The sequence below is a fragment of the Sclerotinia sclerotiorum genome, genomic scaffold (assembly GCF_000146945.2).
Source record: "Sclerotinia sclerotiorum 1980 UF-70 scaffold_1 genomic scaffold, whole genome shotgun sequence".
NCBI classification, from domain to species: domain Eukaryota; kingdom Fungi; phylum Ascomycota; class Leotiomycetes; order Helotiales; family Sclerotiniaceae; genus Sclerotinia; species Sclerotinia sclerotiorum.
In genome coordinates, this window is record NW_001820835.1 from 972,165 (window position 1) to 995,389 (window position 23,225).

Consider the following 23,225-nt stretch of genomic DNA (forward strand, 5'->3'; position numbering starts at 1 on the left):
TCTTACATTACCTAACAAAGCATACCTAGTGATTGATGTTATTGAAGAGGATGAGATAGAACCCAAAGCAAATCACGTGCTCTAACATCGGAACAATGGTTAGTGCGCTATCTCCGGAGCTGAGCTTGCAGATCAACATTTTATTGTTCCCAACATCAATGTCTCGATTACATCAGTTGTCTCTTGAAACAAAAAGTTTTATCATAATTCATAGAAATCACGCTTGATCAATAATACTAGAGGCCACGCGTTTATAACAAAGACTGTCCTGAAGTGGGCATTCGTTCATTTTGGTTGATGCATTTCCGAATCCTTTTCTCATCGGACTCACGTATTTCTTTTGGTAAGAACACCAGTCACGTGGGACATTGAGCATAGTTGTCTTTTACGGAAAGCTCTGCTCTGGGGACTGATAGCTTCCAAAGCCTAGTAGAGTAGCTGGTAAGATAAGTAAGATCGGCATCATGGACCATAGAGCCACGATGGGAAGAAGTAATGAAGTTGGAGAAATGAATTTTGGGAATAAACCACCAGGAGCTTCAGCTTCCGCGGGAATGGCTCGTCCAGGGGGAATGAGAGATCCCCCTGGAATATTAAGGGAATCAGAGCCGAGAAAATTGAATACGGATATTCCGAAATATTTACCTCATGAGAAGGTTTTTCCAATTCAGATCGGGACAGAGCTTTTTCGGTTGAGTGGTGCTAGTTTGAGTTCTGATGGTATGTGTTTTTTTTTCTCGTGTATCGCCAGGGAGACGATGTACAATGCAGATGAGATCACAAGCTAAGAAACCTAGAGCACCCTCATACTTTTCCCAATATTTTCAATGTCAATTGAAGAGAGCCGAGGAAAATGGAGAAGACCCAAATACCGCTATTAGGACCCTCTATATTGATCGTGATCCGATTACATTCAAGGATATATCACTTCATTTGCAAGGATATCATGTTGCGCCGAGGGATTCGAGTCATTTTGTGAAGTTATTTGCTGATGCTCAATTCTATTCATGTTAGTTTCCCCGTCGTCCACGTAATGATCAATGTTAACACGAGACAGTACCACGATTAGTTTCTCAACTATATGAAGCAAATATCTTCATAACAGTCGGAAATGAAGAATTTCAAATCCCCCGAGAACTCTTTTCTGATCCGGGTAATAGTCCCAACTATTTCTCCTTGGGCTTCGCTGTTTTCTTCAGCTCTCCTTCGGAAGTGTTCCCTGGCCTGAATAGGGATGGGCTTCTTAGACCCCCTTCCATCCTGCCGCCATCAGTACCCAATCGCTCCGCAAAAACCTTTTTCGAAATCCTTCATCTTCTCCGTGGTTACCCGCTTGAATTTCGCAGTCCAGAACATCGTGCCGAACTTTTACGAGATTGTCGATATTTCCATCTTAAAGGCCTTGAACAAACACTAATCCCTCATTCGATTTCATATAACCTATTACGTAATAAATCAGAAATTACAGTCCGACTACCAGATATCAGGCAATCAGGTCTCTCTATTTTAACTGATATTCCACTATCTACTGCCACTTCTCCTGAAGCCCTCACTCCTCCAAGCCAGCCCCGATCATCTATAGGCTTCGTGCATTATCAACGTCCCTTCGCAGATTCTGCGCCCCACGAGCTTATTCTCGAAATAGGTGATTCGGCCACTTTACTCCATTGGAATACTATGCGCTTAGAATTCTTTGGAGAAACGAACATCCGGATGGGTAGATTATTGGAGGTTGTTGCTACGAAATTGAATCTACCTGTTAAACAATCATTAGGTCTATTGATGAGGAATGGCGGCGGAAGTAGTGGGCCGGCTAGTCCGGGGAAGAGTGGGTTGAGCGAGGAGATGGTTAGGGTGGTTGTCGGGGACGACTGTGGGATGGTATGTGATGGGAAGGTGGTTGATATTGGAGGAACTGTGGATGAAGATTCTAGTACTGATAATCAAGGAAGTGGGAAGAAGAGAAAAATAGGAGATGCGATGGCAGTTCCCATGAATATAAATGCAGGCTTGGGAGTACTCAAAGACGAGAGATGGATTATTAAATCAGGACAGTGGAGGTTGAGGGTTCAGAGGCATGCTGGTGGAGGGCAGGGAATTGGAATGCCGGGAAATCAATTGGCAAATGCGAAGGGGGAGTGGGAATGCGTATTGATGGCCGTGAGATTGGATGCTGTTAGTGGGGAAAGGGGAAGGAATTTGCAGAGGGGGTTTTTGGGGACATGAGGAGAGGAGTTTCATGTGGTATCTATCGTGGGCAAGTGGGAGTAGATGAGGTGATGGGGAGGAAAGAGAGTTGTGGATTTAGAAGGAGTAATATGAAGTTTGGATAGTGTATAAAGAGGCTGAGAAAAAATGACGAGATTATCAACATCGTCTTTTTTTTGACGATGCGCGAGCTGTGTCGAACTTCATCCGAAGCCGCTCTATTTTAGAAAAAAAATAGCAATAAGTCTAGTATCCCGTTGTTACGATAGTAACAACTGACTAATTAGGAGAGCTTGGGCCTTGTGCAAAAGCGATCAGATTTCATCGAATTAATATGTGATCTGGGTCACTTTAGGATCGTATGCGCACGCACTGTCAGAAAACACGTGACTTGGAGCTTTTGGAGCTTGAGGATCCAAGGGAGCATGAATATCTATATATTCAGTATGGATTTCCTTTGTATAGAGCTTCGTGCTCAAGATCAATCATTTAGTATACTCTACTATTAGTTACGAATTGCATATCATTATTGTCATTACTTAAGTCCCTGCTTGACGCCTAGTTATAAACCACCTCGAGAGCCTAGAGCACTTCCACGTGATCTAGACGGCAAACCTCGTAACAATTGGATAGACAGACATTAAACTAAATATCAAAACCTATGTTCCGAAAATAGCTAACCATGTATTTCTCCATTGCTCGTCCTTATCCTCCTCTCGCTCCGCCTCTCTCACTTCACCAACTTCTTACACAATATCATCATGTACCCAATGTTCCGGAGCTTTCACATCTCGAGAAAAATTGGTTCTCATGAGATCCATACCACCTTCACTATTAGCCAGCTCAAATGCGTACTTATTTTTCTCATCGCTGGTAGCGGAGGCCCATCTCTCGGACCACTTTTGACCTGGTTCCTGGATGAACCAATGTCCCGGAGGGGCGGGCGGGCTGACTGATGGAGGCAGGTTGAGTGGAAGTGATATTGGTGTCGGTATAAGTAGTGGAGGAGGATTTATACTGGAATGGTGAAATGACTGCTTCGTCTCTTCCAGCTGCCTAGTTGATATTAGCACGCAAAAGCTTACAGCTGTCTAGTGAAATACCAAACAATCCGCACACGGTTCGTTATTCACCAATAGCCGATTGCCGCAACGATGAATTAACCAGTACTTGCAACGGTACTTGCGATATCCTGTTCCGGACATGATGAAAGTAAGTGATGGATATGAGGCCTGTTGCTATATGGTATTATTTTGTTGTTTGTGAACTGATAATTTTTGAGAGGTATGGTTGGAGTTGGAGGGCTGGGTAAAGGTAATGGTAGTATGAAGTAGTGGATAGTATTCTCAGTATGAAAGTATTGCTTGGTTGAGGATGTAAAGTGTATGGGAAGAAGTAAAGGTGAGAAGAAAACTGAGCCCTTTTATAAACAATATATTATGCTGAATGACTCCACTGACAATTTTTGGTCAAGTCTGAATGATCTTTATCATCGATTGAAATTAATCGTGGTTATTTCAGTGAAGCTGTGACTCGCAGACTGAAATTCATACCCATTGACGTTGTTTGAGAAGACTCACACACCACCGCATAAGTCATAAAAATTATCTATGACTACCTAGCAAAATGGTTTCCGCGGTATGTCGAAGCAACGGGACATGATTCCCATGAAAAGGAATATGAAAATGCCATAGTTGTTGTAATACATGACTTCTTGTCTGTACTATTAACATGCACTTGCATCACGAAGTGGAATGGATATTATCAGAAGTGTCGCGTGAAACACCGCATGCTCGGTACATTACAGTTTGATAACAAGGTTAACCTTTGGAAATAATAAGTGGAAGGCAAGAGTGAATGATTTGAACATATGGCAAATGGATAGAATTGAATTGTTGAACTTCACACTGGGCGGGTTGATCTTAAACAAATACCAAAATACCTCGAATGTCTGGGACACGGGAAGCTACCTGGGAAGAGGAAAACATCCGTACCGTACCCCACCCCGCCCCGGCCTCCGCCCTTATCGACAAAACTTCCCCATATTGTGGTAATGCTGGTAATTGTGGAGAGATGTCCGAATGTCCAACTGTTGATTGAGCTCCATGACCTTTCCCCGTAGAAATATATATGTTTATGTGTCTGATGATAGTAGTTGAGCGTATAGTACTATGATAAACTTTGGAGTGTTCGCGAAGGCTAGAGAGCCTTGGACAGATTTAACGTTTTTGTGGTTGCCATGATATGGTAATCGATAAGTTGATCTCCTGTTATACCGGATATGAGGTTCAGGTATCAAGGTACGATAAATTTGTGTAGTCAGCCTCGATCCCCAGGAGGGATAATCTTAAACATAGACATGCTATAAACTTACAATAAAAGTATGACTTGTAGAGTAAATAAAAAAAAATTTAGTCTGAAGATTATCTACTATATACACCTTTCACTTAAATTAAACATTAAAATAAGAAAGTTATTCCAATTACCATCACGCTCATCAGTCCCATACAACCAAGTTCCAAGCTTCCTGCCCCAGAAGAAGATACTGTTGCAGCTGCTGAACTACTTGTCGCGGTCCCTGTCGAAGTAGACGTTGAACTATTTGAACTAGTGCTAGCAGCGGCTGTTACGGGGCAGTCTGCATCATATAACGACGGATTGGCAACATTTATACCCGTCTGATTATTGTATGCCAATCTAATAAGTGTATCCTTTTCAGGTTCATATTTTGGCCATCCATAATTCGTCAAGCCATTTTCAGGATCCTTGGCAAATGCAGCCCAAGCTCCACGCATATATTTTCCGATGGCTATTTGCTCGGTCGTCTCGGGAGGGTTGGCGATGTTTGTATCAAAAAGGATAGGGATCTCGGCGGAATGCCATGCACCTGCATTTGGAATGATCATTGTATCAGGGAAGGAACCGAAATAACGATAACGCCAAGTGGTAACATCAGCTTGAATTGAATAATTCGCGCGATAGGCAGTTGGGCAAGTAAAGCCGATCAAATTGAAGGTCTGCCAGTAAAAATCGGGATAGCTTAAACCTTGCAGGGAGCTTGTGGCGATGAACAACCCAGCTTCATTGTCATTATTTCCAATAAGCAGTGGCTTTTTGGTGAAATTTCCGGCTAATGAGCGTTCAGTATAGTTGGAAAATACCACAATCTCATCGACAGTGGGACCGAAGCTTCCTAAAGTACCTCCAGATCCAGAGGTGGCAGATATGCCATTTATAATTTCTGTTGTGGTTTTGGTGCGCATGCAAGCAGTAACATTGCCGGAGGATGCACCACCACAACCAACTACTTCAGTAACGTTATACCAAGCTAGAGCAACATTTTCTGCTTGATTTGGCAAGCCCCAACTCAAAGCTGTACCAGATTCTGGAATGAAACCAGCAACAATTGGGTCTTCTACCCAAGCATAGTTGTAAAAGTCGACAGATGCTGAGCCAGCCGATTGTCCGAATATAATGATACGGGATGTATCACCACCAAAGTTTTCAATATTATCACGAACCCACTCGATGGCCAGTCTTTGATCTAGAAGTCCGAGATTCGCGGGGCTATCTGGATTTCCCGGAAAGCCAAAAATATTAAGTCGATAGCTAGTTCTTGATCAGCAAAGCTTTGGAAGTTCGAGCAACTTAAAACCTACTTGATAGACACCACAATCACATCCTCTTGTTCTACAATATGCTTTCCATTCATCGATGGAGTGGAACTAGACCCGCTATTGAAGCCGCCTCCATAGATCCATACTAATACAGCTTTCTTGGCGTCGCCAGTCTGTGGCTTCGCCCACACATTTAATGTCAAGCAATCTTCGCTTTTTGCCGTCGAAGGGGTTCCAACTGTTTGGAGTAGTGGTATTCCTATTGCCAAAGAAACATTTGACCGTTCAACTAGTGTAGCATTATATGAGGTAGATTGAGCAGGACAGCTATAACCCTACCGATTGTGTCAGCAATTCGTTAAAAAGTAAATTCCTCCAGGGTTTGACTTACAAAATTGGTACCATTGAGAGTCGCAGTGCCATTATATGCAACTGGTGCAGCGAATCTCAGGTCCCCGAGGGGTGGTTTGGCGAATGGAATTCCCAAATATTCGGATACTTGGGACTCATTCAATGCAGCATGTCCGTTGACTGGACCACTGGTCGTCTGAACTGTTTGACCGATGGTCCAATTCGATTGACGACTTTGCAGAAGTGTAGAAGCCTTCGCGGATGCTGCAATGGCAGAAATCAAGACTGCCGAGACCTTCATACCTGGAGATTGAAAAGTGGACGATGAAAGAGGGTAGGACAAAAAGAGAGGGACAAGAGAAGAAGGTAGACAGGAAGAGGTGGGCAAAGCCGAATTTTAGGAGATTGAGTAAACACAAAAACATGTACCTGAATTACCTCACCTTTGCGGGGTTAAACCGAGGCTATTAGATTTTAGCTAAAGAAGTGATCATCTTCAACATTTATCCAATGGTACATTAGATGCCAATGTTCGACAAGCACAAGCAGCCTTGGTGTGCAGAGTTTGTACGCAAGTCTGATTTAAGACCGGTTTTAAGGTCGCCAATAGGTGACAACGATCTTCATCTGGAAGCTAATCGAGGTAAACACACGTAGAATGATGCTCTTCATGCACGCATGCGGAGAAAAGTCTTCAGATGGGGTAACAAGGCTATTATTAGAGCTAATCGGGGAAATGAATCGTGGATAAACTCCGCACAGAATATCCGAAGAGTTTTTCATGCAAATTCAAAGGCGCAAGCGAGACCTTGATCTCCGGAGTAATATTGATTTCAATGCTAATGATAAATGAATGTAACAAGAATTTCGGGCATCACGGTCTTGGCAGTCGGCTTGACTTTGCCGGAGAAATATCATGCCGACTGGGCTTGATGTTGACGTTGCTGAATGATGACGCCGGATGGTGATGATTAAACAATTTGTGGCTCAAGAGTGGCTGATCGAGCAGAAAGAAATATCTAGCCACAATGATGAAAAATGAGGCTGAAATTTTGAGACTCATCCATCAGCGAAAGCAAATCTACTACGCTGTAATACTGTATGTATATCAATTACCTTTGAGTTCCCGATGTCGCAAAACTAGTATGTAAGGCTACTCCCGAGGATATCCAAGTAATGGATAAATAAATAAATAGAAATAGAATTTGATTTGAAAGATGTGCGTTAGCTGGGATGAGTGTATGGATATTTGTAGAGATATATTGTGCATTATAGGGTTGATGATGGATGAGAAAAAGAGAATTATTATGTGGAAGTTTGTAAAGAAAGATAGATGTATTGGGATTTTAGGGGGCTGAGTTGGAAGTATAGGATATGTGAGAATATAGCGTTAGGACATGAGAAGGAGATTTGTTGAAAATCTGTGGTTCTTCACTAACCTTACCTACCTAGTTGATTATATCAGGTATCATTTTGGCTTTATAGATCGATCATCTAGAATTGGAATGGAAAATGGTGAAAATATGGTAATTGTGATGATCATACGTATAATGAGGAAATCAAAAACTAAATAATTACTGAGTAATTGGGATTGTAATGATTAGGTTACCTTGTATATTCGAATCTCTACTCACTCTATCTAAAATAATCTACCTAGTATCTATCCAGACAGATGAAACATCATGCACCCATATATTCGTGTTGCAAGGAAAAACACACATTGAAGAATCAAAACCCTCCAATCTCCCAACCTCTCAATATTTTAATCTCCAATCTCCAATATCCCAATCTCTCACTCCCCATCATCACTAATCACAATCCCCTCCCCTCTAACCCAGCCATCCCTCCTCTCAAGCTGCCTCCTCACACTCCCCAACAAAATCCTCCCAAAAACAGGGGGTACCGCATTCCCCACCTGTCTCCTAATTTCACATCCATAAAAAACATGGTTTAGAGGGAATCCCTGCAGAGCAGCTAATTCTCTATTCGTCATTCCACGACTGCCATCTGGTAAGCCGAGTCCGGAACCGCCGTTAGTTAGGATACAAGCGCAGATGACGGAGCCGTCCCAGGGTACATAGTTTGCACGGTTTAGTTGCGGCGTGTGTGGTTCGTGGTTGGGGGCGTCGGGGGAAATGCTGGAGAGCACTTGGTTGGGGGTCTTGTAGGGTTTTTTGCTGTCGCTGCTGAGGTGTGGGGGGTGGTAGGTGTATTCGGGTATGTGGGGGAGGGCTTCTCCTGGACTGTGGAGGGTTAGGTTATGATTTGGAAGAGGGTTAGGGGAGAAGAGAGTGAATGAAGGGATAGGAAAACGACATACCAAGACGCAAGAATGATCAATCTCTTCCTCTTACTCGGCAACCCATATCCCTGAAACTCCACCACTTGCCACGAAACATTATAGCCCAAATCGGTAAAACAGGTTACTAACCCGTTGAAAGCGTCTTTATTTTGCGGATGTAAGATTCCAAAAGTCTGTTCCAGAGTGACAATTCTTGGTCGAGCCTTTTCAATCGCACATCTGACGCCAAAAAGACTCGCATAATTCATTTCATCATTGCGTCCTGGAACCGTATGCGCAGGAGAAAAAACTTGGCAGGGAGGAGATAGATGGAGGATGTCGACCCAGAGATTTTTGCGAGGATCCGGGAGAGCTGCGAATTCATTGACTGGAAGAAGATGAAATTCCGCGAGTGGGAAGTTGTTCTGCCATGTAAGTCCCGCGTGAGGGTTGAGATCAAAGCCCCATTTGACTTTGAGGCCAGCAGCTGCAGCACCCACTGTCATACCGCCTGCTCCACAATCTAAAGTGGCTGTTAGATGATTATATGTATAAGAGAAAGGTGAACCTACATCCATCGCCGTACGTATATTTAGAGCTAGAGCTGGATGGATTATCAACATTTTTGTCGTTTCCCGAGCCACCTAGAACAGTTTCGCCTCTCCACTCCTTCTTCTTAATATCCAGATCAATAAACTCTCCCTCTGTACACTCTTCCTTTTCGAGGGATCTCAAAATCGCTGATTGGCTAGGTCGATCCAGGAGTGGACCTTTCCGCAATCTTTCCTCCGCGTCTGCATATCTGGCCACAAAAGCTCTCCTAGCCACCAACAACATCTCATCCTCCACATATTGCAGTATTTCTTTCTCCCCCTTCTTTCGAATTTCTGGAGGAATGTCTTCTTTGTTGTATCTACATTCAGGGAACGATTTATTAGTACAAATTAAACGTCGTATCTTTACAACTTCATCAACTCGAATTGTGTGCACAGACTGCTCCAAAGCATCACGTCTATCATTCCCATCTATTTCATGGACAAATACCAATTTGTTCCTCTTCTTCCCTGCAATTCCACCGAGAATAGAGTCGCGGGTACGTACGAGCTTCCATCCTCTAATGGAAACTTCATCATTTGCAACATTCCTGACAATTGATTTGATTTTCAGAAACGTTCCATTGCTAAGCTCGACTGTTTTCCCCGGTCTGAGCAAACTGGATTTCCAGGGTAATGACTCATCCTCGACATAGGGAAGTACGATCTTAGGGTTTCTGTTAGCAAGTAAGGCACGTTGAAAGTTGGCTTGGGCTGCAATCTGTGGCTCAAATCCAAAGATCTCTTTCTCCAGCTCAGCTTCTATCTCATAGTCTTCTAGATCGATGATTATGCTCCCGGGAGGTACTTGAAATTTCGTGGGGATGTCTTCGTCGTCGAGGTTAATGAGTTGCTTTGGTGCCATTGGGAGAGGAGCATGGCGGAATGCATTAGAATTGGCGAGAGGGGCACTGGGCTGAACTGGAAGAGGAGCAGATCTGACCAGAGGTTTTGATTGGTGGGTACGCAAACTGTGTAACGGAATTCTCTGGTTGAGCGAGGCAGCTTGCGGAACAGTCCGGAGTTGAAGAGGTTTAGAATTAGTAGAGGTATTATGAAAAGCCGTAACAGGAGCTCCGATGTGGCGCTTGGCTGTGTTAAAGATCTCCCGAGTTGACCAAGACAATTCAACGTCCTCTCGCAGCCGTTTCTTGGTGGGCGTGGGGATTTTGATAGGCAACTCAGAGGAAGATGCAGAATATGACCTCGTATTGAGGGCAATGGAATCTTCAACTACAAGATTTGACGCTATTACTGGCTCTGGACTCTCTTCTCCTAGGGTACAAGAAGATGCTTCTGATAAAGCTGGTGAAGCTGGTCCCCTTTTAGATGCGTAGCTAGAAGAGACTTTTCACCATAACGTTAGCTAAAAACTTCCATGATTGACCTACAATTTTTTACATTCAATTTATAAACGATCCGACTTGAAGGTGGCATGCTGATTATATCATAATGAAAAAGAAACTCTTACCATTATCAATTCCAAACTCCACATCTACACCATCATCAATGAGGGTTGCCTTATCAGAAGAGCCCATTGTATGTCTTTGATAAATAAGCCAAATAATCAGCTAACTAAAGAGTATCAAAATGGTTGATCAAAAACTTTGAAGAAGAGAGAGATTCAAGGGATTTATAGATTGTTTCAAAAGACTTTTCCCAATTGGTTTGGGTAATTCACCCTTGTCATACATAGCTACCTCGCAGGTGAAAATAGGCCAGAATAGGTTCCCAAAGCAGAGTGAATAATCCATATTGAATTATTTTTTATTAGAAAGATATCAAAGATTTCTTGGGATAACTTATAGGATGACATTCTGTATGCAATGATATCGAACTGAAAGCCAAGTAGTGGACAAACCAATAGTCGTCATAACATTCCGAGGAGTCTAGCATATAAGGCTGGGTGGGCTGCCACTTGAAATCCCACAACTTTATAAATATATAAAAAGCCCTCTGGAATCGAGCGAAATATTGTATTAAACTCACCACGAGAACCAGTCCCCATCCTAATAGTAGAATAATCGATTTTATCTTTCCTACTGATTTGCTCCTGACCTTGACCAAATTTTGAATTATCGATATCGAAGCCTGTCACACGTAAGTTCCTCAAAATTTCCCAAAATCTTTCCAAGAGCCTCGCAGTATGGACGGGCTGAAAGATAACTAGTTCTGGCTTTGGCCGGACGAAAGAAGATGAGTGTCTTCTTCGTATGACTCCAAGTTTACTCAAAACCAGTTGCTTTCCTCTACCGCGCCCGAGCCTTTCGAAGAGAATCAGTACACTGTCGCCTCTGAGATCAGATTTCCAAGATGTTGAACCAAATGTTTGGTTCAAGATTGAAGCCTGATTGTCCTGACACTCTAGCCACCTCTAACTTTTTTTTTTTCTGAAAAACAAAAACATCATTCGCCACTAACCTCAAGCTGGTGGGTCTTGTACGATGTGAGTTTGAATATGATAAAAATTTATCGAATTTTGAAGACCCGTAACCTAAGACTAAATATCTCTTACCATTCAGGACTATCGCGGTACCTGAAGATCAGCCATCCTCGGCCCAATGCGAGGTCAGTCACAACCATTATCTAGAAATAGCCGAATCTTCAGGAGAACCAAAAATACTTGTGTGGGAGACGTAGATTCTGAATACTTCATACCAAGTCATTCTAAGGAGCGTCGAAGTATATGTACCCCGTGGCGTTCGGCTTGCAAAGATTCAGGAACACAAAATCAAGGAACGAAAAGCTGCAATGTATCAGCCACGGACACCGCGGCATGGGTCCCTGGAGTATCACGTGTGGTTGTGCCAAAATAGGAAGCTGCTGCATGTACACACAAACTCGTGATCTTGCATACAAGAAGCTGCACCATTTGTGAGCTCCCAAAATTAAAAGTTCCGTACTCGGTCTTCCAAATCTGCGAGACATTCCTCGGTCTCATCTATACTCCGCACCGGTAGGCTCAGTCTTTCACGTCTGGAATCTGGATGATAATGTAGACGAACTCTGTCGTGTCTGTCGTTTGTACCCAGTGACTAGTCTGTAGCTATTTGTCCCATCTGAGCCGCCTGACGAGAGTGGCTTGGCAAGATTAAGGGGCCGTTGTGCATCCGTTATCTGGCTGATTTGATCCTAAATACGACGCAACATAGCCTACTCGCTGGGGAATTTTGAGGGTTACAAATCTTAGAATAGAACTGGCACCATGCCGTTTTGACAGGGCTGTTGTGAGGGAGCAAAGATACAAAACGTGAAAGGATTCTCCATTCCCTCAAATTTTCATTCTCTATTTCCAGTCATCGATCCTCTCTGTCATCAATCCGCTCTCACGAATCATCGAATTACCGCAACACATTCATAAACTCATCAATCTCAACTTCTTCGCAATGAAGGAAAAGATCAGCCGTACCTGGACGAAATTTGTTATTTCCCTTGGATCTGTGTTTCGAGCTCTTAATCGTGCAAATTGCGCTTGCTAAAGGTGCTCGGGTCATTGCACGTGACAAACATTGTTAGATCTCCCGTTGAAAGCTTAATTTAAGGCTTAAGCTGTGCTGTTTGAGCTTCGCCTGTCCAGACCCCACCCCCACATCTTTTAGACTTCAACACATCCTCATTCCTATTTGTGACACAAGGGCAAGCAAGATGTCACACGCACGAATTGAAGAGGTTGAGGATAGCGACAATGAATATGGCGCTAGTGATCCATCTGAAGGCGATATCTCAGATGTGGCCTCGGATTTCGAAGACCGCGATATTATCATGAAGAGGACACCAGCACAATCATCCACCAAACGCGCACCAGCCCCTAATGTTCAAGCTTCTCGAATGAATCTCGCAGATATTCCATTTTCCGGCTCTCAAATTACTACCGGGGCAGATGGCACACAATTTCGCTCAACGGAAGATAGCTCTAAATACAGAGATTTTCAATGCATTTATCCGATATATTTCGATGCTACCAGAAGTCGAGCAGAAGGCAGAAGAGTAGGCATGGAGCTAGCGGTCAAGAATCCCGTCGCCCGAGAAATTGTAGCTGCATGCTCTAGACTTCGAATCGAAACCTTATTTGAGCCAGTCAAGACTCATCCAAAGGATTGGGCAAATCCGGGTCGGGTTAAGGTTAATATCAAAGGAGGGGCCAACCCAGCTATCAAGAACAGTACGTTTTGTTGGGTTTTCCGCAGTGCACCATGTCGTGTATGGCACGACATAAACTAACATACATTGAATAGAGCACCATCTTTACACGTTAATAGCGAAACACCTGAAGGACAATCCTACCACGGAGAAAACGGCCATGCAACCCCAACTGGCTGGCATACCACCCCCTGATCCTAGCAAACCATTACCAAGACCTGCAATACCGAAAGGATGGAAGATGGGAGAAATATTACCATACTATAGCGCGGCGTTATCTGGTGGTGGTGTTAGTGAGAATTTCTTTAAAGATATGATGGCTGAAATGGGAGGACAAATGCCAGGAATGGCCGGAATGATGGATGGCCCATCCAGTAGCCCAACCTCGGATCCAAAGAAGAAGGATAAGAAGAAGAAGATCAAGGGCTGAGGCATTTTTTCTGGCCCGCAGAGGGATTCATCTAGCACAATATTGAAAGACCTAGATGTAGAAAATTTTGGTCTACTACACGAGCCCTCAGCTCGAGCAAACTGGGCTCGTACCCGCAAGGGCATCCTTTGGTAGCAAAGGTAGTAACATCATCATCATATAGGAGGAACCAAATCTACACGGGTCTCACAACCCATTTCATGATCATTCATAATCCTCTTTAGCATTCATATTTCTCGTAGCATAATACATATACTGCCAATTCACAACTGTTGTTTCCTTATTTACTTCTACCTTCTCTAGATACCTTACCAAATCCCGCCTCTTCTGGCACATCTTGCCGAAACAAAAGTCATCATCGCACCCATTAAAAAAAAAGTAATCTCGTCTCAAATCACCATCTCTTGTTTCACTCTCGCCTCATCAAGTACCCCATTCACTATAACTTACAATCACCCCATCTTTCGTAGTGAGGATCCATAACATGAAACCTGTAAATGAAAGAGTATCAAAAGCAGAGTGTGTAAGCAAACCTTTGACAACAGGAAAGAGCGTCACAGAACTTCAACTTATTACTTAAAACCCTGGAAATTCCGATGTGGAAGTTTGAAGTATGGGTTAAACAGCCGCTGTCGAACGTGCCAGGGTGAGGTCCAATGACCTGCAGATGAGACAAAAGATATGACTGAAGGAGAGGTTGAATATTCGGAAGAAAAATTTGGTAGGCGGGTTCGAATGTTGGACGAAAAAATCACATAAGACAAAAATAACACAAGAAGAAACCTACGAAACTTGCGACATGCCTGAGAGAGCCTCTCAATGAACGATTCCATGTTCCTTCACCATGGACGTCACCCATGCGATTTTTACCTGGGCTGGAGAAAAAAAGGGAACAAACACTCTCTTAAATTATGCCGTAGACTGCCATTGAACGGCATAAATTTACACTTGTTGACATGCAACCAATGAAAGATTTAATACGAGTGAATCTCTTCCCCTCCACTCAATATCAAGATCATCAAACAATTTAAGAAAATAAAAGCCGAGGCAAAATTCACCAAACCCCTCCGGAACCTCCCGGTCACAAAATCACCACCCAAAAAAAACCAAAACGCCTCGACTTGTAGCAACCGCAATTGTCTTCGGATTCGAATTCTGATAGTTTTCCCAAACTCGCACAATCGAGCGCTGTCGAGAAGTGCAAAAAAATTTGTACTTTGTCAAAAAGCCCCATATTTGGAGGCACCCTCAGACGTGCAACAAAACTTTTTTGATGCAGGAAATATCACGTGTTGGCGTAAATGGAGGTCTGCCATTGGTCGACAAAATGTGTACCTTTATTCATTTGGGGATTGGGGAAAAAACTGGGCGTGGGATTGTTTTGAGACTTCTAGTGTGGGTTAAGAAGGTGTCTTTTAGTCTTATGTAAAAGTTTAGTAAACTTCTAAGATCACATTTTGGAGATGTTGTTATTTGTAGTTCGGGGGGCTTCCTGTCTTCTGCTGGATTTGCCGAAAATTACATCGTGCGTCTTACATCGACCACATAAGGAATTCTAGGTGCAAGTCCTTTCTGGACTTACCGGTACGGACTGAGAAGGTGTTTATCGGTGGTATGCGAAAGTTTGGTAAGTTGCTAAGATCGAGTTTTGCAATTATCTGATTTCGAATTGGGCTCCCGTCTTTCTCCTGCTAGATTTTGAACGAAAATCGCATCGCATTTTCTACTTCGGCCAAACACAACTTTACAAGCTTGCGACGACATCCACAATCCCCGCACCTATACAAAAAAAATTTGTCGCAGGAAGGTGGGAAGGCTTCCACCGGAAGACAGTCTATGAAATGGGAGGAATTTTCGAAGGAATAATGTTTTTGGATATATCTGCGCCAGCTATATTACCGTCGCAGATTTTTCTCAGATCTGCTGAGAGATCGAATTCCTCTGCGGATACTTTTACGAGTACCCCGATAAACATATGGTGACTTTGGCTTGATACTGGTAGTTGGAGTGCAGTTTGGCTTTGGATAATGGACTGGAGCTAGGTTCCAATGTAGGAATTGGAATTGGAATTAGAATTGGAAATTCAGCCGCAGATGTTCGGTTTGGAATGGGCCATTGAGGTACGAATGATTTTGACAAAAGGTTCGTCGATGATTCATTGCTTCTCAAATACATTGAGCCAAGCTCAGAGGGCAATGGTTTCATAAAGGTCGCATCTGGAGATGATTTGAAAGAAGTGCGCAAGCATCAAAAAAAACTACCATTGTGCCGAAACATGGAAAGCAGGGTTAGAGGAAAGATTGACAATTGACGGCTTTTTGGGAACCGCGAAAGTGCTTGGAACAACGAGATGAATGGAAGATATGGAATGCGAAGTCGGACAATTACAGAGCGAGCAACAACTGGCACAGTATTTACCATATATACCAAGTCGTCCTTCCATTGAGCTCGGTTCAGCTTGTTGAAACCGTGGACTGACAACTGAAGGCAGATTGCAGAATAATTCGATAAAACTGTGCGGCAGGATACCGGATAAGATAGCAGGCAGAAAGGTATGAACGAGGTAAGTAGGTACCTTCAGTCCATCAGTAGCCTCACTGACTTCTATATGCACACGAGCGCAGAAGTCTCTAGACAAGTCCAATACACCAACATACTACCCTGCCAGAGATTTTGGCCTTTGAAAAGTTCATCCCTCCGTTCCTAGGATCCGAAGTTATTGGACCATATAAAAAGTTTGCTCAAAGATTCGCATTAAAACATCTAAACCTCGGGAACCACATATATTGCATTGGCCAACAATAATGACGGAGGCTTTGTATGTCTCTATACTCTTACGCCTTATACAATTGAACAACAATATTTTCGATTTACAAGCCATCAATATATGCAATCGTAGTTCTATATCAACATCATCCAAGGTAAAAAAAGAATGTAGGTCAAATGTCACGTAAATAATTTTGCCACATTCACGTGTCAGCTATGGAAGGCGGTCAGAAATCAAAACAACAAGAGAACTGAGCCAACACCGAGGAAGTAGAAATCAAGACAGGGCTAAAAGTCAGGTCAACGCAACATAAGCTTCCCAGCCTCTCCAATCTATCCTCGGGATTTGTTGATCAATGCTCCATCTCCACAATTGAATGAGTGTAAACTTCAGGTTTTTATGAATTTATGATTTACGATTTTTTACTATCTTCGGGGATTTAAATCAATGGAGAATATGATGCCATTTCATTCCTAAATGTCATCCCCATACGATCGCAGAGGCGCACAGGCGCGTCGAGGAAATCTCTCTTACTGGTTACCACTAGCTTTCACCGTTACTGCAGCCGCAGTAGGTGTAGTAGCATGGATATGGAGTACGAGAGGTGATGAAGATGACGATGATGATAACAGACCCCTTCAACGTTCAGGATCAGAATATGGCAACAGAAACTCGGATGGCAGCTTTGGAACAGGCTCTCCTTCGCACGCCGGCGATTTGCGACCGGGTGAATCTACGAGAGATCAGCAACAACAACAACCACCACCACAACCTCGGCGTCCTGATGAGTCCCAAGGTTACATAGCTCAAATGTCAGGTGCACTACATAGAACACCTAGTCCACAGCAGTTTATCAATAGCGCTGGTAGAAGTCTTGCGGCTGGAGCCGCTGCTGTTGGTGGAGTTGTGGGGAGTGCTCTTTCTTCAATCAGGGAGGAAGACAAACACGGATTTGACGACCATAGAACATGGCAGGAGGAATCAGTTATACGACGAAATGCTACCCCGAGTCCACCTGCAACTACAACACCAGCCCCAGGGCCAATCGAGCTGCGTTCTGATAGCCCTGCAGGAGTGTCTGCAGGTGTTGCCCCAGCACCTCGAGCACCAGTCAAAAATGGAAAGAGGAAGACTGTAGCCATTGTAGTTTCTGCAGAATCACAAGATGATGACGCAGCATCCGAAGCAGGTTATCATCATGAATTTGCGGTTCGTTAATTTGAAGATATTAGCCAGTAGTTACTAATGATTTTCGTAGTCAATCCTCTCCCATCTTCCTCGCAAAACCGACTTCTCGAAATTACGACTCTTCGTTCTAATATATGCACCAGGATTAGTGGAGCATCCGCTGGATGCCGCAGGTGGGAAAGCCGGTGGATCTCTCAGTTCCTCGTTTTCGAACATTGGCCCTGGAGATGTTCATACACCTGGGGAAGAGAGCGACAGACAATTGTAAGAACATTCCCCTTTACTTTGTTACAGAGGTCATGAGCTAATAAACCTTAGAACTCCGATGTTTCCTCCAAAGGGTTCGACGAGTCCGCTCGCATTCGGCACAATCTATAACGAAGCATTAGGTTTAGTGGAAAAGGAGACCATGGTCCTACCATTCACCACCCCAACTGGGCATGTCCATATCCTTCGCAATATCGCGCCTGATTTTATATATTTACAAGAATCCCTCGCCGGAGAAAATGGATCGGTCATTAACCATCTACAAAGTTGGTTCCGGGAAGATGTTGTCCTAATTGTAGGCGCTGATGGAGGCCACGGTGGACTTGCAGATAGTGAATCCGAAGCTGAGAGTCAAGTGTCAGGAACAAAGGAACAATGGTGGGAAAGAGAAGATAGAGTTGGTCTTGGAAGGGGCGTCGTTGTAGTAGAGGGAAATCGTGTTGGAGATTATTGGGCTAGAAAGGTTCTTGGTGTGGAATAAGCAAGCAGATAGGCAGATAAGCGGCGTCTTTTTCTTTTTATTTATACCTTTGATGTATGGTTTTTTTTTTAGGATGAATGGTCAATACTGGACTGGGAGCGTTGAGGTCATAAGATATTTCTCATGAATTTGACTCGAAAATATTATGTATGATCGTTATCTTTTGATTAAATGCACAAATCATAATTTCGTTGAACATAAAAAATTGAATACTGTTCATTCGGATTGGCGATTTAGTTGTTGGTTATCTTGCTTCGCTGCATTATGGTATAGGCAACATCGCCCCTCTCATCTGACTCACACCGGACACAACCCCAACAAAGTCATGTTTGCACCATTTGCACCAACCGCGCCTCCTAGATCACATCCCAAATATCTATATAAACCTCTCTCTCTCCCTCTCCATCAGTTCCTTTTTTCCTCATCAATCTAGCTGGTGCTTCTCCCACCTTTCGCTTAGATCAAATGTAGTATCTGTTCTATCCATGTTTAACCACTTGGATCCTTTCGCAAGAAAGATTAACTTATGGTTTTCCATAATTTTTGGTTGTTTTTACTCCGCTCGTGCGACGAGTCGTGCGAGGGGTGTATAGGTGTCCCTGGTATTACACTGCTTCTGGGTGATGCTGATTTTGATGTTGAGGTTGATGGTGATGGTTTGGACTTTTCGTTGCTCTGGCCTGGTTACCATTTTTGGTGCTGGGGGGTGAGGAAGAGTTTGGGGTAAGGTAAGGAGAAGGGGAAGGGGAAGGACAGGGTGGGTGGGGTTGAGGGGGAAGAAGCAGAGATGGATGGTGGTGATGATGGTGAGACTGGATGTAGTGCGAAAGGAAGATGTGATTTGAAGGTTTGAAGCATTGGTGGAGGAAGGATTCAATAATACAACAACAGAGATTGCTTTGGAGGCTTCTGCATATTTATACATAGAATTTAATCATAAAATGGAAGATACTGCTAATCTAAACATTCACAATTAACTGACTAATGTTCTTCGAAAACATAATTTGACATCCTGCCACACGGCCATTGTGATTGTAATATGCCTAGCAATTTCTCGGCCACTAGACCTTTCAGAGAGGTGTGAACAGTTGGGTTTGACCTTGTAATAGCTTGAGATACCATCTGCTGGACGGTATTGTATCCTAAGTCCCTAACTTCTTCCATTTGGCTTCCTGAATCGAGATTTCGAAATCACTCGAGATATTGAATTCTTTAGAAATCCAATTATTGCCACCTATCCCATTCAACTCATTACAAGGCTGCCGCATTCGAAGGAGAGTATTCTGTTCCTAGCTTGACCAGCAAGGACATAAATAATAAAATGATGACATCGCAGATAACAAGATTCTCCTAACGGAAACATCGCCATGAAGCTTGTCTTCAAGAAACCACGACTTCCAGACCTAACGCGTCGAATCCAGGTCCTATTCCCGCTTATTTAATCAAAGCTCAGTATTTCGAATTTGCCATACTTTTGATACACTCTTCCCCAATCGAGTGCCTAAATATCATTGAAGAGATGTTCTTAGTTGAATCACATGACTGTATGACTCATGTGACACTAGTCGCGACATTTTTTGCGACTTGAAAAGGTAGCGAACGAGACCTCAGAATAACCACAATTAAATACCAGGAAACAGGCCTTTGTGACTCGTCTTCGAAAACTCTCCACAGACAGAGTCGCTCGATTTTTCATTCTTACAATATCCTACTACAAATCAGTGATTTTTATGAACTGGATATCTCTTCCATTCACACCACCGACTTGTACTTGAATACCCTTTTCACAACAGCAAATAACCGACAATGCCTCATGCCATGCCAGCGCCTGGCTTTCAGGCCATAATTCTTTGCGGGCCAGGATCGTCTTTTCCTACTTTCACTTCCAATCCTGATAAGAACCCAAAGGCTTTGATACCAATAGCAAATCGTCCTATGGTTTGGTATCCTATTGATTTCTGTTATCGAATGGGTGTTACCAGTAAGTCGAGTCATATTTTTGGATTTGTTATGAATATCCCCGAGACTATTTTCCCATGCATAGTTCTGAGCGCATAGTTTTGAGTGCATAATCTTGATTGCATATTTTCGAATGCGACGTTGAAGCGAGCTACTTTGTCAATATTCCTCGGGACTACCTTGAATGTACATTTTTGAGGTTCTTACGAGACTAACACTCATTTAGATATCACTCTCATTACACCACCTTCTTCGGAAGAAGCTATTAAAACTGCATTAGCCACAAATCCGCATTTGACTAGCCTACCGTTACCAAAACCAGATTTATTAGCACCCGAAGATCTAGACCAAACGACAGGTACTGCACAGATCTTTCGATTACCGGAGGTACGAAACATCATCAAGGGTGATTTCATTGTACTTCCCTGCGATCTTGTTTGTGAGCTTGGCGGCGAATCTTTGATAGAATCATGGATGGTAAAGGAAGGAGGGTTGGGTGGGGCTACAGGAGGAGATCACGAGGGCCCGAAAATGGCACTTGGTGGTGAACGAGGTGGTAGACGTGGCGGGCTTGGAGTGTGGTACGAGACTAAGAGCGAAACAATAATCAAAGGTGAAGAAACAGATTTTATTGCGACATCGCCCCTCGCCGCCACCTCCGTACCACCCTCCAAATCATCTTTGATTCCTCATATCTCGAAGCTGGTTTACTCTGTCCCCACAGATACCCTAAAGGATATAGTTGAAGACAAAAAAGGTTTACCAATTCGACATGCCCTAGTACGCAACCATCCCCGCATTCGAATGCTGAGTTCGCATCGAGATGCACATATTTACATTTTCCCTGCCTGGGTGATGGACATGATTAACGTAAACGAGCACATGGACAACCTTGGTGAAGATGTTATTGGCTGGTGGGCTAAGGCGGGGTGGCAACAAGGTCTAGGCGATAAATTGGGCTTGCGAGATATTTTCGAGAACACAAGACCCGATGAGTCCGATGATAATATGCTTGACAACGGTCCTGCAAGTGATGATGTCGATTACGGCAATCTGAGTTCGACTTGGACATCTAAACTCCAAGAACCACTATCGGGCAAAGCATCAGATTCGTCAATCTCTAATGGAAAACCAAGCTTTGCTATTCCTCCGATTCTAGCATACATCCATCCTTCAAAGCCCATACCGGAAGGGCTCCCACCTCTTATTCGACGTGTCGATACTGCGCCCATCCTTCTAAACGTATCCCTACAACTGGCTAAAATCGAAGCTATCGATCAAGTCGGCCGCGATGCTGCCTCTCCATTTGCCCATAATAGCAAAATAGCCTGGCCAGAAGGAATTGCCCAGAAGACCACAGTACGACCAGATTGTCTTTTAGCCGAAAATGTTATTGTTGAAGAGAAATGCATTATCAAAGAATGTGTCATCGGTGCAAACTGTCAAATTAAAACTGGAGCAAGACTGACTCGTTGTGTATTGATGGATGGAGTTACTGTGGGACAATCATGCACATTAACCGACTGTGTACTAGGAAAGGGAAGTGTGATTGGAGATAGATCGGAGCTGCAAGACTGTGAAGTTCAAGAAGAGTTTGATGTCGACCCTGGGAGTAAGTTCTTCACACCCATACCAAATCTTTGAGATATGATTACTGATCGTATTTATCGTTATAGCCAACAAAAAGAAAGACAGACTCATGAGTGCTGCTGGATTAGGTGTAGCCACCGAAGAAGAAATTCAAGATTTCAGAAATGAAGATTCCGACGGATCCGAATCAAGCTAGCTTTATAATCAATAAATATACCAAAATTTTCCCACGCTAAAGATACCTATCAATACCGCTGAAGATTTTCTTTCATACATTTCTCTTACAAGTTTTACGCCATTTCTGTTTGAATCTTTACAGTCGGAAAGTTCTACTTCTTCCGTCTATATCAGCCAACATCGCTGGCAATATCAAGCTCAATCCTATTCTTCCTTACAAGTGGCATAATCTCATGATCAGAAAGAAGTATTTCATTATTGAGTAGATCTGTAAGCGTTGAAGCTAGTTGTGGACAAAAAACTAAACACACTCAGGACTATGCCCTTGATATGCAAAGCATCATCCACACACTCCTGCAAGACGAAAATGACCAGTGCATCGCATTAAAGTCAGTACTTTTCATTACCTAGTTCAAGTGTTACTTATTCCACTCTCAACCAATCCCAACCAATCGACCATACCGACTTATATCCGTGTCCCGTCTCGATTATAGTATGCCGGACACACCTAGCCCTCTCCATGGGCCGATTCATGCATAAAGAGGGTGTCGGTTCTTGGGTTGACGGGAAGCATCCCTGTTTCGGCCTAAGTGGTGCCGTGAATGTTGTACTACTACCTGCTAATCACATGCAAAGTGCATTAATGACTTGCGTCTAGTACTCGGCTTTTATACACTCGTTATGCATCGCCGTTATGTGGACATTGATCAACTCCGAGCAAGTGCCGTGCCGTGCCGTGTATATGCAGAAAGGGACGGGATTATCATTCATTCGTCAGGTCGTTGAAGAACGGTTGATATGTAGAATGCGAACTCACTTTTATGCAATGCACTGCACTGCCACATTGATTTCACATTTTGGCGGCTTTGGCGGCTTTAATGGTCTGACAGTCTGACGGTCTGCTTTCAGAGATGAAAGTCTGGTTATACGGCATGAATTGAAGATTGCATTGCTTGGAGATTGTTAGGTGCTTTCCAATACGTAATGCGCGCATTTACATTTATCCGTGATTCTTTCCCATATCAATATTTCGAGTACTTTTACACTTAATCCCATGGTTGTGATTCTCTGCTCTAAGCCTTTTGGGGTAGTCCAGAGTTTTTGATATTGCCATTTCCTCATACATACCGCGCGGCTATTCCTTCCCATTTCCACCCTTCGTCTTTGGGTTAGTAC

The 23,225-nt window shown here is 43.4% G+C and overlaps 9 protein-coding genes across 9 annotated transcripts; 4 read left to right on the forward strand and 5 right to left on the reverse strand.

Annotated features, from left to right (window-relative positions):
- Positions 1-482: 482 nt before the first annotated feature.
- On the forward strand, positions 483-2,226 carry SS1G_00374 (hypothetical protein; the record flags this gene model as incomplete). The annotated part of the gene is made up of 2 exons (XM_001598238.1): positions 483-720; positions 1,070-2,226. 2 exons carry the CDS (start codon positions 483-485, stop codon positions 2,224-2,226), a joined length of 1,395 nt encoding a protein of 464 aa, XP_001598288.1.
- A 728-nt stretch (positions 2,227-2,954) lies between these two features.
- Positions 2,955-3,413, reverse strand: SS1G_00375 (predicted protein; the record flags this gene model as incomplete). Its single annotated transcript, XM_001598239.1, has 2 exons — positions 2,955-3,264; positions 3,373-3,413. 2 exons carry the CDS (start codon positions 3,411-3,413, stop codon positions 2,955-2,957), a joined length of 351 nt encoding a protein of 116 aa, XP_001598289.1.
- Positions 3,414-4,667: 1,254 nt separating this feature from the next.
- SS1G_00376 (hypothetical protein) lies at positions 4,668-6,477 on the reverse strand (the record flags this gene model as incomplete). Its single annotated transcript, XM_001598240.1, has 3 exons — positions 4,668-5,817; positions 5,868-6,160; positions 6,217-6,477. 3 exons carry the CDS (start codon positions 6,475-6,477, stop codon positions 4,668-4,670), a joined length of 1,704 nt encoding a protein of 567 aa, XP_001598290.1.
- Positions 6,478-7,968: 1,491 nt separating this feature from the next.
- SS1G_00377 (hypothetical protein) lies at positions 7,969-10,588 on the reverse strand (the record flags this gene model as incomplete). Its single annotated transcript, XM_001598241.1, has 4 exons — positions 7,969-8,419; positions 8,497-8,980; positions 9,030-10,397; positions 10,522-10,588. 4 exons carry the CDS (start codon positions 10,586-10,588, stop codon positions 7,969-7,971), a joined length of 2,370 nt encoding a protein of 789 aa, XP_001598291.1.
- A 2,107-nt stretch (positions 10,589-12,695) lies between these two features.
- Positions 12,696-13,620, forward strand: SS1G_00378 (hypothetical protein; the record flags this gene model as incomplete). The annotated part of the gene is made up of 2 exons (XM_001598242.1): positions 12,696-13,212; positions 13,286-13,620. 2 exons carry the CDS (start codon positions 12,696-12,698, stop codon positions 13,618-13,620), a joined length of 852 nt encoding a protein of 283 aa, XP_001598292.1.
- Positions 13,621-15,311: 1,691 nt separating this feature from the next.
- On the reverse strand, positions 15,312-15,795 carry SS1G_00379 (predicted protein; the record flags this gene model as incomplete). Its single annotated transcript, XM_001598243.1, has 2 exons — positions 15,312-15,510; positions 15,617-15,795. The coding sequence occupies 2 exons, from the start codon at positions 15,793-15,795 to the stop codon at positions 15,312-15,314; spliced, it is 378 nt and encodes a 125-aa protein (XP_001598293.1).
- Positions 15,796-16,864: 1,069 nt separating this feature from the next.
- On the forward strand, positions 16,865-18,323 carry SS1G_00380 (hypothetical protein; the record flags this gene model as incomplete). The annotated part of the gene is made up of 3 exons (XM_001598244.1): positions 16,865-17,596; positions 17,646-17,839; positions 17,894-18,323. 3 exons carry the CDS (start codon positions 16,865-16,867, stop codon positions 18,321-18,323), a joined length of 1,356 nt encoding a protein of 451 aa, XP_001598294.1.
- A 553-nt stretch (positions 18,324-18,876) lies between these two features.
- On the reverse strand, positions 18,877-19,248 carry SS1G_00381 (hypothetical protein; the record flags this gene model as incomplete). Its single annotated transcript, XM_001598245.1, has 1 exon — positions 18,877-19,248. The coding sequence occupies one exon, from the start codon at positions 19,246-19,248 to the stop codon at positions 18,877-18,879; it is 372 nt and encodes a 123-aa protein (XP_001598295.1).
- Positions 19,249-20,129: 881 nt separating this feature from the next.
- SS1G_00382 (hypothetical protein) lies at positions 20,130-22,068 on the forward strand (the record flags this gene model as incomplete). Its single annotated transcript, XM_001598246.1, has 3 exons — positions 20,130-20,304; positions 20,509-21,894; positions 21,959-22,068. 3 exons carry the CDS (start codon positions 20,130-20,132, stop codon positions 22,066-22,068), a joined length of 1,671 nt encoding a protein of 556 aa, XP_001598296.1.
- Between the last annotated feature and the right edge of the window lie 1,157 nt (positions 22,069-23,225).